General features: G+C 40.8%; 1 protein-coding gene across 1 annotated transcript in view; it reads right to left on the reverse strand.

The window, feature by feature from the left end:
• Nucleotides 1–14,833, reverse strand: part of Gns (glucosamine (N-acetyl)-6-sulfatase) — a 30,805-nt gene that overhangs the window by 13,677 nt on the left and 2,295 nt on the right. Inside the window, exons 2-6 of the mRNA XM_090327997.1 lie at nt 11,268–11,327; nt 6,780–6,986; nt 4,960–5,025; nt 3,774–3,872; nt 1,960–2,127 (exon numbers count right to left, since the gene is read on the reverse strand). Of these exons, the coding sequence (XP_090184123.1) occupies nt 1,960–2,127; nt 3,774–3,872; nt 4,960–5,025; nt 6,780–6,986; nt 11,268–11,327 (600 nt within the window). The remainder of the gene's footprint in view (nt 1–1,959; nt 2,128–3,773; nt 3,873–4,959; nt 5,026–6,779; nt 6,987–11,267; nt 11,328–14,833) is intronic.

Consider the following 14,833-nt stretch of genomic DNA (forward strand, 5'->3'; position numbering starts at 1 on the left):
CAAAGCTAGTATTTTCCAAATTATATTCCTTAGTATTCTTTAGTTAATGTTTGAGAAATGCTATATAAAATATCTTCTTGAGCTGGGCATGGTGGCTCACGCCTGTAATCCTAGCTACTCAGGAGGCTGAGGATCAAGGTTCAAGGCCAGCCCGGGCACAAAAGGACCTGGGACTCTTATCTCCAATTAACCTCTAGAAAAATGGGAAGTGGGGCTTGCCTCAAGGGTGGGATGGTACCCTTGAACTGAAGAGCTCAGGGACAACACCCAGGCTCAGGGGTACAGTGGTAGCCTTGAGCTGAAGAGCTCAGGAACAGCACCCTCGCTGAGTTTAAGCCCCATGACCCACCAAAAAAAAAAAAAAAAATCTTGGTGGACATTCACATCAGACCACACATATTTTGAGAAGTCCTACAGTAGAGTGATTTATTTAACCCAAAGTCTCTGAACTTACTGATCATAGTAACTTCCACTAAGTTCTTTTGGATCTCAGATTAAAAACTGCTCTGCCTTCTAGTTTAAAACCTGTTCTCTCAGCTTCAAAATCATCTGTAACAAGCCCACACTTAAAGCATGGCAGACAGTGTGCCAGATGTTTCTATATACTTGACTCCTTACTTCAGTTACATAGAGAATCAAGATGTACTTTAGGTAGAAAAAAATGAAGTTAAACTCCTTCCACATCTCCTTGAGAAAAACAGCACTGGGTTTGACTTTATGGCTCATTCTACAATATAATTCTACCTGACAAGTGTGCTTTCTGGGTGACAGACAGTGGCAGTGGAGACCTGCCATTGAACCAGGAAATGAACTATACCCCATATGAAAGGAAGTGTAACCTACTAACTAAAATATGCTTTGAGAGACATAGCTTGGGAAATACTCATCTAGACTGTTATGAACAGTCATGGTTGTTAAAAATATGGCTTTCAATTTAAGTAAGAACTATTTAGATTTGCACTTGGAGTTTAAAACTTAGAGAGGAATGCTGACTTGCACACAGGCAAATATCTGGGTTGTTATGGCTTTAGTGTCCCCTGTACTGGCTCATTTTTCTATTCAGCTTCCCTTCCCAAGCACATTGTACTGTAACACCCACATCTACCTATACCTTTGGAACACTGAGTCATTGAGCAAGGTTGCTATGGGTCCAGCTCAGTTCTCAGGGACAGTCCTTCTACCAGGGGGAGCCCAGTGGCTATCAGGAGAGCCTAAGGGACAATGCTGGATTCAGGACTTTCCATCTGCTCACTAGGTATGTGGCAGGAGCTTTACCTCTTCCTCTGAAGCAAGTTTATGCTCTGTCATATTAGAAAAGGAACAATATTACTATACCTGATTGAACATGTGGGTGTTAGTATAATACTCAGTGTAGCTGCCTTCCAACTACATATACACATATGAAAATAGACTACTGCATTAAAAAGTGGAGAAGGCTGGGTACTTATGCTCATAATCTAGGTATTTAGGAGGCTAAGAGTAGAAGGATTGTGGTTTAAGGGCATCTCAGGCAGAAAAAATTCCCAAGAGCCTATTTAAAAAACAAATAAACCCAGAGCTGGGTACTTGTGGCTTATAACTGTAATCCTAGCTACTCAGGAAGCTAAGATCTGAGGACTGCAGTTTAAAACAGTTCTGTGAAACAGCTCAAGTGATAGAGCCTCAGTGTAGCAAGGGTGAGGCTTTGAAGTACAAACCCAGTACAACCAAAAATTAGGGAAGTGGAGAAGAAAGAATACAGAGAGTGAATTTGATCAAACTATAATACTTGTTACACATGAAAAAAATCACATGAAATTTCCACTGCATAATATACACTGATTTTTTCCAAATGCTACTTTCTCGGGAAGGCTTTCCCTTAGGGAAAAACCATTTGTGTGCTTGAAGGCTTCCTAAGCAGTGTACCACAAAAGCTCAGGATCCTCAGTATACCTTTATTTAAGGGCTGCGGTAGCCTACCGTTCCATGGATGTTGAAGTTCTTATTTCTTGGGGCAAAGACATTCTGGAAAGTTTTCTGGTATTGAGGTGCTGCTGTCCAAGGCGAATGAGGTGCTGGAGTGGAGATCATCATGAAGAATGGCTCAGAGTTAGACTTGTAGTCCAGGAACTCCAAGGAGACATTAGCCTGACAGATACAAAGACAGGTCACCTTACCCAACCCAAAATTGAATCATTAATAGATAAATGACTTCTTGTGGGCAGAGGATCACACTAGCTGCTAATCCTAACGTGTGCTCCTCTTTCACAATCACATGCAAGAATATGGCTGGAAGCCGGGCACAGTGGCTCACACCTGTAATCCCAGCTACTCAAGAGGCTGAGATCTGAGGATCAAGGTTCAAAGTCAGCCCAGGCACATAAAAGGACCTGAGACTCTTATCTCCAATTAACCTCTAGAAAACTGGAAGTGTGGCTTGGCTCAAGGGTAGGGAGGCAGCCTTGAGCTGAAGAGCTCAGGGGCAGTGCCCAGGCCAAGTTCAAACCCTATGACCCACAAAAAAAAAAAAAAAAGAATATTGTTGGAATAATACATTTGGTTTGGGCAATGCTTAGAAAAGACTTAGTACATAAGATAGCAATTGAGACTTTGACTTACATAATCTACACATTTTTGTTCATGCAAACAAAAAGAAATAGTGATTTGGCCATTTTAGTATTAACTTACATTAATGAAGCTTACAGTATACATACTTTATGCCTTAAATGCAATGAACTGTAGGATATGGAAACAAGAGGTTTATCTTTGTGATTGTTATTCTTGATGGTACTATGTGAAGTTACTTTTTTTCCCTTTTTTTCCCCCTTATGGTTTATCTCATGTTTATACTGTATCTGACTTTGTTACCTGGTATACTGTATATACACTTATTTATTTGAAATAGGGAAGGGAAAAGTGAAAACAAGATTATTGGGATGGGGTTAGGGGAGGGGAAGGGGACAAAAACATGAGAAGGGCTATCAAGGTTTGAGAAGTAGTGTACCCATTACCTAACAAATGTAACTGTAACCCCTCTATACATTACCCTGACAATAAAATACAATTAAAAAAATGTAAAAAGAGGGCAGGGAGTGTGGCCTAATGGTAGTGCTTGCCTCGCGTGCACAAAGCCCTGGGTTCAATTCCTTAGTACCACATACAAAAAAAAAGCTGGACGTGGTACTGTGGCTCAAATGGTAGAGTGCTAACTTTGAGAAAACTCAAAGACAGTGCCCAGGCCCTGAGTTCAAGCCCCAAGACTGGCAAAAAAAAAAAAAAAGTAAAAAGAGGTAGTTGCTGGTGACTCATGCCTATAATCCTAGCTATTCAGGAGGCTGAGATTTGAGGACCAAGGTTCCAAGCCTCCTCCCATGAGAATTACCTCTGCTGATTTATTCCTGAACACCTGCTATCTCAGATGCTGAATTATTTGGTGAATAAATGGAGTGTTTCCATTAGAGGCAAGAAGTTCTCAAATTCACTTGCCTTCAGTGATTTACACGTATGTATGTACGTACACACACACACACACACACACACACACACACACACACACACACACACACTGTCCATAGAACTCCCATATTCCTGTGCCTCTACTCACACAGGCTCATGAAGCTGCCATTCTAACGTACCCTGTATAGTTTTTATTGGCTGAAAATATTCTTCAGCAGATAAACAAGTCTTTATGTGTTTATATTATCAACACAAAGGAGGAAGACCAGAGGTTTGCTAGGCAGAGCCTTCAGTCACATGAGAGGCCAACCTGCAAGGCCAGAGCACCAGCCACTCACCAGAACATCCGTCAGGTAGTCCACGCTATAGTTTTCTCCATGCTTACGGGCCCGCCCATTGACAGAGAGGGTGTAATTATAGTATTTAGAATTCTTTTCCTATTTAAAAGAGGAAAATAAAGTTTGTTATATGGTCAGCATACAGTATAGTCTGTACTGGGCTAACCTATATTCTGTTAAAATAGGGATTGCCGGGGCCTACTGGCAGCAAATTGGGGTTCCTGAAATAGGGGGCAGGGACTGGAAAAATTAGAAGAGAGACAAACACATCGGGTCCGGGAGGTCTGCAGCCCAGGCAAAAACTGCAGCGCCCCATTTATTCTCAACTCAAAGTTTATATCCCTTCTTGAGACCAGGGCACCGCCAGGTGTTACATCCAGATGGTTAATCAGGGAACTGTTGGGGGTTACATTCATATGGTAAATCTCAGATCAATTGAACAGGAGAAGGCCAAAAAACAATAAGACAATCAAGCAATTATCTGATGCAAATCAAAGTACAGTTTGATTCCACTCTTGCTCCCGACAAGGGATAAATTGTTTTTTTTAAAATAGAGCAACTACTCAAGTCAATATTAAATAGGATTTTCTGAAAAGGGTCTTTGATGCTAGCAAAGTCTCAAAAATTTGTCCCTAGTTTAAATGCCACCACTGACCAAACATGGTGGTCCATTCCTGTAATCCCAGCACTTATGAGACTAAAAAAGGAAAATGGAGTTCAAGGCCGGCCTGGGCTATGTAGTTAAGGTCAAGATTAGCCTAAACTACAAAGTAAGATTTGTCTCAGAAAACCAGGAACTATGGATATAGCTCAATGGTATGCTTGTCTAGCCTATCCAAGACACTCAGGATGATTTCCAGCACACAAAAAAAGGAAAAGCGCAACATGAGAAAGGGTATCAATGTATGTGAAATAATGCACCTTCTATCTGGTGAATATAATGTAACCTGTCTATTAATTACAATAAAAAATATATGGAAAAAAAGGAAAAGTGCATAAGAAGAACAGTCAACTACAATGCTAACCCCACTATAATGCAAGAATAATTTCCCAGAAAGGAAAGGGAAACTCAATAGAAAGCAAGAACAAAAACAAGGGTTTTTGTCTCTATTGGTACTGAATTAGAGTTATACCTATTTTGCATTTGGGCTGTGTCTAGTTGTCACCTGTTTCAATAATTACTCACCAAAGCATACCAGTAGCTCCAGCCCAGGGGAATATGCTCTAGTCCACCTGCATCTGGAGCTCCATACTGAAAAGACAGACAAGCAGGATATTAAACTCTTTAAGCCTAACTGGAAACAGAAACTTGGTACTTTTAGGCTAATGTCTGAAATATAACAGATGCTCAACACATATAGACTTCTTATAGAATAAAGAGCTTGTTGCTCAAGGAACTTTACTGAAGCAGGAGTTGGTAAACTATGGCCAGTGGGCTACCTCTGTCTTGCTAATTGTTTCGGAAGGGCTGAGAAGGATTTTAACTATTTACATGAACAAGATCAGTCAAAAGATAAATACTTTGTGAAATGTGACAGTTACACAACTTTCAGTGGCAATAAAGATTTATTTGAGTATAGCCAGACTCACTCACATGGCAACTGTGGCTGCTCTCCTGTTCAAGTGGCAATGGCGCACAGTTGCAATGGATCTACATAGCCTGCAAAGGCTCTGGCCCACTACAGCAACAGTCTGTGTGGCCTATCTGACAGTCCCATTCGTAGAGTGAGGACTGAGCTCTAATGGCACAGACAGAATATGCCAACTGACCTTGTGGCTAATAACTGCCAAAAGAATCCCACCATGAGTTATCAGTCTATTACCTCACTTGGTCTGATGAAATCTACTTTGGAGCGGCACTTATCTGATGAGATGAGTACGTGAAGAGACCACAGAATGGCCCTCTTTATCTCAACTTAGTGGCGCACTGATCACCTAAGACAGAATTTAACCCCTACGAACTGTCTCTGTCTCGGTACTTTAAAATGTCTCTCCTACTTCTCCATGTACATCAGATGATCTTTAATATGCAAAGCAGCCTGAGTTCCCTTTAGGAGCCACACCTCCTACTTTTTATGATTGTCTTCTACTTTTTATGATTGTCTCAAATTGACTCACCTTCCTTCAAGCCTAGAAGGTAAACAGATCCCATTGAGTATTGGGAGAAGGGAAAATTAATGGAAAATTCAGATCTGATATTAAGACCTCTAGCAACCGCAGGCAAAGTGTGTACGAATATGCACAACTTCATGAAATGGTAACCCCTCAGCAAACCACCTTTATAGTAACCATTTTAAGAGGAAAAATGTACCTCTTCATCCTGCACGCCCAGTCTAACTTTAAGAGCTAACTCCAAACAGACCCAAATATACTTTGACTAAAAGCCAAGGCCAATTTGGTGGACTGGGGACCACGAGAACTGACATGGAAAGGTCACAGTGAATTACCACTGAAGCTGGGCCTAGAAGCCACCTGACTGCCCCAGGCTCCAGGCTCTTTTCCTTTATCATTATCTCTCCAAAGTCTACTCTTAACTATTCAATTTAGAAAATGACTTGAACATGAAGCTGTTATAATACACAAATAATTCTAAGAAATCGGAGGGAAAAGTCTAAGAGGATCCTTGGCTCCTGATAAAGGGGAAGAAGAACTAAAGATACTCTGACAGCATGGCACATGACAGCATTCTTGAGAAAAAGGGGAAGCAGACTATAGTAGTCTTAGGGCAATTTTTAAATAAGTACTGATGGGAATAGGAAGAATACCTCAGCCTCCAGATCAGTAAATAGGATAACAAATTTAAATGGGCAAATTTACTTATATAATTATATAACATATAATTAAACAAATACATAACATTGCATACATTGTATTATATATTACACACACACACACACACACACACACACACACACACAGCTCCATGACTATGACTTGAATTGATAGTAATGAAAAAGTACTTAAGAATTACACTAATTCACACAAGGAACAGATCATTCAACATACCTCATTTAAATATTTTCCTGCAAAGAAGGTTTGATAACCACACATTGATTTGAGAATTGCTGGGAAAGTATTTGGCTCTTGGATCTTCTGCCAAGAAATGCTACTGCAGTTTCCTTCCAAAGTGTTGTTGACAACGTGGTGATTGTGTGGATACTTCCCTGTCAGGATACTGGCTCTGCTGGGGCAGCAAAGAGCACTTGGCACATACTACAAGGGAACAGAAGGAACAAAAAAATTATACAAGAAAGATGGATGTCTCATCATTTCTAAAGAGGACAAAGGAAGTTGTGCAACACTCTAAGCTAGCTCATGGCCTTAAATTTCTTCTAGAGTATGTTGGCTTCACATATGACATACTTCAGAATAGTATTAAATCACACAGAGAAGACAGAAAAGCAGATCAATCAAGTAACTAAGTTTCTCTCTCAGCTGGTTTCTTTCTGAAGAGGTAACAATAATTCTAACCTCATCTACCAAAAACAAAACAAAACAAAACTTATGTCAGGAACACAGCATGTAGGATCAAGGTGTAATCTGAAGACTGCCTTGAGTCTAACCTAAGTGAGAAGTATAAGTTAGGCTGATCTCTAGAGCCTTCTCCACTCTACCAGTAATAACCTGTCCATATCTCCCAACAACTTTGCATGAATTAATACAGGGAAGGAATGACATTCAGGTACACACTCACAGTATGTTTCAAACACACTCACAGTATGTTTCAAATAATAGGTCCTTCAAAAGAATCTAGTATGGACCTCTCTTGCTGGCCTTCAAGTTGGGTTTGGTTTTAGTTTTGGCTTTTTTGATGCTAATGGTTATAGTCAGGGCTGTGCGCATCTGCATATGCTAAGCATGGCACACAAAATACCACTGAGCCACAGCTGAGCCACAGGCCTAGTCCAGACTGGTTGGGGTTTTTTTTTTTTGGTTGGTTGTAGGACTTGAACTCTGGGCCTGGATGTTGTCCCTGAGTTCTTCATCTCAAGGCTAGAGCTCTACCACTTGAGCCACGGTGGCACTTCCAGTTTTCTGGCAGTTTAATTGGAGATAAAAGTCTCATGGACTTTTATGCCAGTACTAGCTTTGAACCACAATCCTCAGATCTCAGCCTCTGAAGTAGCTAGGATTACAGGCATGAGCCACCAGCGCCCAGCTTAGATTGGTGTGTGTATGTGTGTGTGTGTGTGTATATACAAACACACACACACACACACACACACACACACACACACACACACACACATGAAATTATTATCTCTAATTACCACTCCCCCCCAAAACAAAACTCGACCTGGACATGTGGATGGATATATATTTTTTTTTTTTTGGCCAGTCCTAGGCTTGAGCTCAGGGCCTGAACACTGTCCTTGGACTTTCTCAAGGCTAGAACTCTACCACTTGAGCCTTAGCACCATTTCTGACTTTTTTCTATGTATGTGGTACCAAGGAATAGAGCCCGGGTCTTCATGCATGCTAGGCAAGCACTCCACCACTTGGCCAAACTCCTGGCCCCTAGATTGGTATTTTTTATAGTAATGATGTATGGTTTCTTCCCCCAACCCCTCCAGTTCTGGGGCTTGAACCCAGGACTGAGCATTGTCCTTGGACTTTCTCAAGGGTAGTGTTCTATCACTTGAGGAACAGCACCACTTCCAGCTTTTTCTGTGTATATGGTACTGAGGAATGGAACCCAGGCCTTTGTGTATTCTAGACAGGCACTCTATCACTAGGCTAAAACTCCTGGCCCTGGGTTGCTAGCTTCTTGTTAACATGAGATTTGAGTAACAGATGAATTTAGTCAATTACAAATACTTCCCATTTCTACTCTTATCTCTTTATCTATCCAACCACATGTCCAGATCCAGCTTTGTTTTGGGGGAGGGGTGGGCAGTGGGTAATTAGAGATAATAATCTCATGGACTTTCCTGCCCAGGCTGTCTTCAAGCCACAATCTTCACATCTCAGCCTGGTGAGTAGCTAGGATTAACTGTGTGAACAGCAGCACCTACCATTATATATATATATATATATATATATATATATATATATATATATATGTATGTATGTATGTATATGTATATATATGCATATATATGTATATACATATATATGTATATACATATATATGCATATATATATGCATATATGCATATATATACATACATACATATATATATGTATGTATGTATATATATATATATATATATATATGTATGATTGTTGGTACTGGGTCTCACTGGATCTCTACCCTTTCAGCCAGCACAGCTTTTGTGGCTGATTATTTTCTAGAGATGAAATCTCTTGGATTTTTCTGCTTAAACCCCAATCCTTTTAGCCTCTTGACCACCTAAGAACACCAGGATCTGGTCCTATGGGCGCCTGGTTCCTCTTAATTTTACTAAGTTTATCTTCAAACCAGGTACTGGTGGCCCATGCCTATAATCCTAGCTACTCAGGAGCCTGAGGTCTGAGGATCACAGTTAGAAGCTACCCCTAGTAAGAAAGTCTGTGAGACTCCAATAAAGTACTCAGGGAAAGCTGGGAGTGGCACTATGACTCAAGTGGTTGAGCTCTAGCCTAGCCACAGGGACAGCACCCAGGCCCATTCAAGCCCCAAGACTGGGGGGAAAAAAAGTGTTCACTTCTATAATTCATTTCTATAATTTCTAAATTGGCAACTTTTAATTCTCTCCCATTTTGTTTTATTTGACTTGTACGTCCAGTTTCACATTTTTTACTGTATCTGGTTATGCAGTCCTTCCTCTGTTTTTCATTCCTATGTGGAAACTAGATCTAAAAGATATATATTCATGGGCATGTATGTATGCAGCTGTATGCATACATATATATATAATGTATACATATTTACACAAACATAGACATAAATCCACAGGACCTCGGGGCCGGGAGTTTGGCCTAGTGGTTAACGTGCTTGCCTAGCATGCATGAAGACCTGGGTTCGATTCCTCGGTACCACATACATAGAAAAAAGCCAGAAGTGGTGCTGAGGCTCAAGTGGTAGAGCTCTAGCCTTGAGAAAGTCCAAGGACAGTGCTCAGGCCCTGAGCTCAAGCCCAGGACTGGCAAAAAAAAAAAATCCACAGGACCTCTTAGGAGGAGAATGGGCAAGGTAAAAAGATAGTGGGTGAATAATTTGGAATACATTGCAACTACGTATGAAAACAGCATAAAGAAGCTCAATGAAAGCTGTCGTGAGGGGAGACTGGGTGCAGAGAAACAGGAACAGGATCTGTTGGGGAGTGGATGGTGCAAATGGGTGAAAGAGGATGAATATGGTCCAAGTTGTTTCCATGTATGAAACAGTATGATGGAACCAATTAAAATTGTTTTAGGAGGAGCTGGGAATTTGGCCTAGTGGTAGAATGCTTGCCAAGCATACACCAAGACCCGGGTTCGATTCCTCGGTACCACATACATTAAAAAAAAAAGCCGGAAGTGGTGGTGAGGTTCAAGTGGTAGAGCACTAGCCTTGAAGAAAGGCCAAGGACAATGCTCAGGCCCTGAGTTCAAGCCTAGGACTGGCAAAAAAAAATTTTTTTAGTATCAGGGCACTGTTGGCTGGCACCTGTAAACCTAGCTACTCAGGAGGCTGAGATCTGGGCATTGCAATTTGAAGGCAGCTCAGGCAGAAAAATCTGTGACCCTCATATCTTCAATTAACCACCAGAAAACCTGAAGTAGCATTGTGGCTCAAAGTGATAGAACACTAGTCTTGAGTAAAAAAAACTCAGGGACAGTGTCCAGGGCCTGAGTTCAAACAAAAAAAAGTTGTAGGAAGTGGAGAAATGGGAAAGGGTGTGGTGGCTCATGCCTGTAATCCTAGCTACCTAGGAGACTTGAGTTCTGAGGATCAAGGTTCAAAACCAGCCCAGGCACAAAAGGACCTGAGACTCCAATTAACCTTTAGAAAATGGGAAGTGGGGCTTGGCTCAAGGGTAGGGCAGCAGCTTTCAGCTAAAGAGCTCAGGGGCAATGCCCATGACCCCCCCCCCCCCACACACACACATAAAAGAATTATCCAGCCAGTGCAGGTAGCTCATACCTATAATCCTAGCTACTCAGGAGGCTGAGATCTGAGGATCACAGTTTAAAGCCAGCCTGGGCAGGAGAATCTGTAAGACTCTTGCCTCTAGCTAATCACAGAAAAAGTCACAATTGGTGCTGTGGCTCAAGTGGTAGAGTGCTAGTCTTGAGCAAAGGAGCCCAGGGGCAGACTCTGGGCTCAGAGTTCCAGTCTCAGGAGTGGGATAAAAAAATCCCTCTCCTTTCCCCCCGCAAAGTTGCAACAATTATATGTTTTGTGGGTAGAAATTCCAAAATAATATACACCACATAATAAAGTAATTCCTTCAGATAAGAAATTTAACTAGGGAAAAAAGCACATACACATTATACTGGACTCTTAGAGAGAACATCTTAGAATATGAGCACAGAGATTAATAAGATTGAAGCAATTTCAAAACTTACAGCATTGGAGAAAGTCATCCCCATCTCTCCAATGAGGGCCTTGGTTTTCTTCAGTGGTGTCTGTAAAACAAGTAAATTACCCATTAAATCATTTCTTCTGAGATTCTAAAACAGAGACTGCATTCAGAGATTGCTACATCTTAACCACTTTATTTCCCAAATAGTCAGCTTTATTTGACATGAGGCAATAGCCAAGTTTGACTATTTATGCAGAGGTTAGGGTTCATAGTGCTAGCAGAAAAGGAATTGTACAGCTGACAGTACTGTTCTATGGATGTTGATTTCAACATAATGAAATTTTGGTGCCCTTTTCTTACTGGTCACTAGTCCAATGGTAGACAGCTGTCCTATCTCCATGAATTTATCTCTAGAAGCAGGGTGCAGGAAGTGATATGAAAGATGCATTAACACTCTCAGAAGACAACACTTAAGACTTAAAAAGCCGGATAAGGCCCTCAATTTCAGAGACTGCCTCCAGTCTCGGATACTCAATGGTGGAGCCCACAGGTGCTCTTGGGACTACCAGCTCAATGCCTCTTACACCAGATAAATCATTACCTCTTTGTGGTAGCAAATTGGATGGCTGGCAGACACACACAGGTATGCACAGACCTCTACCAAGCAGAAGGCTACTCAGAAACTACTTTATATCCTTGCTTTTTATCTGTGATTCTGATATCTACACAGAACAATTAGCTTCATCCTAGGGTGAAGATAAAAGCAGGTAGACACTTAAATGTAAGTATCTAGGTAGCAAAAATGTTGAAACGATTGTGTTGTAAGGCAGCTGATAACTTAAGAGCATATTGCATGCAGTCTTAAGTATAGCTTGCATAGTAATTCCCTAAAGAGTGACATTCCAAATGTCAGTCTTGGCTAACAAGATTCATTTTCAACAATGTATAAATGACATTTTCCTTACTGATTAATGGATAGTAGAAAAATCTAAGGAACTCACAAATTCAAAGGGCCAAGAATTCTAACTTATTCAAGACAAGCTTGGAACATTTCATGAGTAGATCCTAAGACTCAGTAGACTATCGAAGATCCATGCTAACCTCCAGAAGCCATGTCACCAGCTCTCCTCCAAACCTTACTGGGAGTGGCTGTCCTCAGGAATAGAACAGTGGGAAGAATAAAACACTGGCTTGACAAGGAATCTAAGTTCTGAGGACTAAAAGAAGGGGAATGAAAATGTGAAGTATGTGGGGAGAAGAGTCACAGATGGAGAAATCCTGAATGGATTGGAAGTAATGTAGTCATCAACTTGTCTGGTTAAGTATGCTAAATCACTGGACAATATTTGGCTTATAATAAGTCTCTACCGTGTGTAGATGTTTACATTTAATGCCCACCAGGCATTGATCTAGCCAATGGTGGACATAAACATATAAGGTTCTGCTCTTATGATCTAAATAAATAACAGGATCAACTAACTCTCTCAGAGAGTGAAAAATGCTAAGACAAGAACAGACCAGGATAAGGTGACATTACTAGAGGGAAGAGGAGAGGGGCTTGCTGCTACAAGCCCCACAATGAGGGCCTGGTGAGGCAAACATCCAGGAGAGGACCCTTCCAGGCAGCACAACAGCTGCCACAGGAAGGAGTCATTTGTGAGGAACAGAAGACAACTCAGTGTGGTAGAAGCAGCCCAACAGGTAAAGGGGAAAGAGAGGTAAGAACAGATAAGAATGTAAGAATGTAGTCAGACAGCGATGTGGGGCTGCACAGGAATTTTCCACTTTAGCCTATGAAATTTCTATTAGTAACTGTAGGACACGCGATTTCCATAATCTGTGCTTTTAAGTCTGAAGTAAGAGAACAGAGCACAGTGAAAATGTGTATGGTTGTGCTAATCTGAACTGACAGTGGCTGGTCAGGTGAAGCTCACTTAACTCTCACATGAGCAGACATGTTACTTTACTTATCCCAAGCAAAATCTCTTCCATGAAAACTATTTAAGGAGTCAATTATTTCCCTGCTCTGAAATAGTTTGGACATTTCTGATGTTCTATGGTCAGTTTGTCTTTTATAACGGCGATCACTTTGTTTTAAGAAAAGCAGATCATTTAGTTTTAAGAAAAGCAATGACATCATGCATTTATTCTTCCTCAACATTTCCTGACGGCTCTTTCTCTGGATTCCTTGAGGTTTTATTTAAAGGTCACAGTGAATGATTTGTTGTTGTTTTTTTTTAAAAAGTAATCTGTGCTTCTGTGAGGGATAGTGTGCCCAATGTACCATAGTTATATTTAAATAAAAATTGTTTTTAAGGGGCTGGGAGTTTGGCCTAGTGGTAGAGTGCTTGCCTAGCATGCACAAAGACCCGGGTTCAATTCCTTGGTACCACATACATAGAAAAAAGCTGGAAGTGGGGCTGAGGCTCAAGTGGTAGAGTTCTAGCCTTGACAAAGTCCAAGGACAGTACTCAGGCCCTGAGCTCAAGCCCAGGACTGGTCAAAAAAAAAAAAAAAAAGTTGTTTTTAAAACAAAAAAGAACAGTTCCCTGGGGAAAGTGAAACAAGATACAGTGAAATGTTAAAGCTGATATGAATATACAAAAGATTGTATCACATTTACTTATTTGAAATAGGGAAGGGAAAGGGGGAAAACAAGATGATTGGGAGAGGGTGGGAGAGGGAAACGGGGACAAAAACATGAGAAGGGGTATCAATGTGTGAGAAGTAATGCATCTACTACCTGACAAATGTAACTGTAACCCCTCTATACATTATCCCGACAACAAAATTTAAAAATAAATAAAAGACTGTATCGAAGATGATAGATACAAAGTACTTTTTACCCCTATAGGAAAGCAAAACATTGAAATCAGTTAGAATTGCTTTAATGGGGGGGAGAGATAAGAGAAAGTAATAGAGGGGGAAGACGTTAATGAGATATACTATACATGTATGGAAATGTCACAATGAAGACGTTTCCCCCCACATCTGCACAACTATATGCTAATAATGAATCTTAGCTGGCACTGGTGGCTCACACCTATAATCCCAGCTACTAAGGAGGCTGAGATCTGAGGATTGCAATTTGAGATGAGAAAAGTTCACTAGCCACCATCTTCAAAATAACCAGCAAAATGTAAGACTAACGGAGTAGCCTAAGTGGCAAAGCATCAGCCTAGAATGCAACCCATTACTCCCAAAATAAAAATAACTAAATTCTACAGTAAACCAGAACTCCAGAAGTGCTACAACTTCTTGACCTGGGTTAATATGGGATGTTCATTACTGCTTATTTTGCCAACAGGGGCACTGATAATTTTTTTTTTAGGTCAGAGAAATCTCTTTTCACAAAAATGAAGATACTATGTAGAGTTCATGTACAAACTAAAGGAGGGACAGTGACTCCACTGACATTCTAGAATGTCACCTGAAGACTCTCTGACTATGCTGTTGTGGATGAGCTGAGATCTGACAGGTCGGGGTTACCAGTGTTCTGGAACAGGAGAAAAGCATGGGAAAAGGGGAACAGAAGAAATCTAAGCTTTGCACTTAATAGCTATAGGAACCTTGGCCAAGTTGCTTAACGATCTCTAACTTTTAGTGTTA

The sequence above is a fragment of the Megascapheus bottae genome, chromosome 2, assembly GCF_031878675.1.
Source record: "Megascapheus bottae isolate mThoBot1 chromosome 2, mThoBot2.hap1, whole genome shotgun sequence".
Taxonomy (NCBI): Eukaryota; Metazoa; Chordata; class Mammalia; order Rodentia; family Geomyidae; genus Megascapheus; species Megascapheus bottae.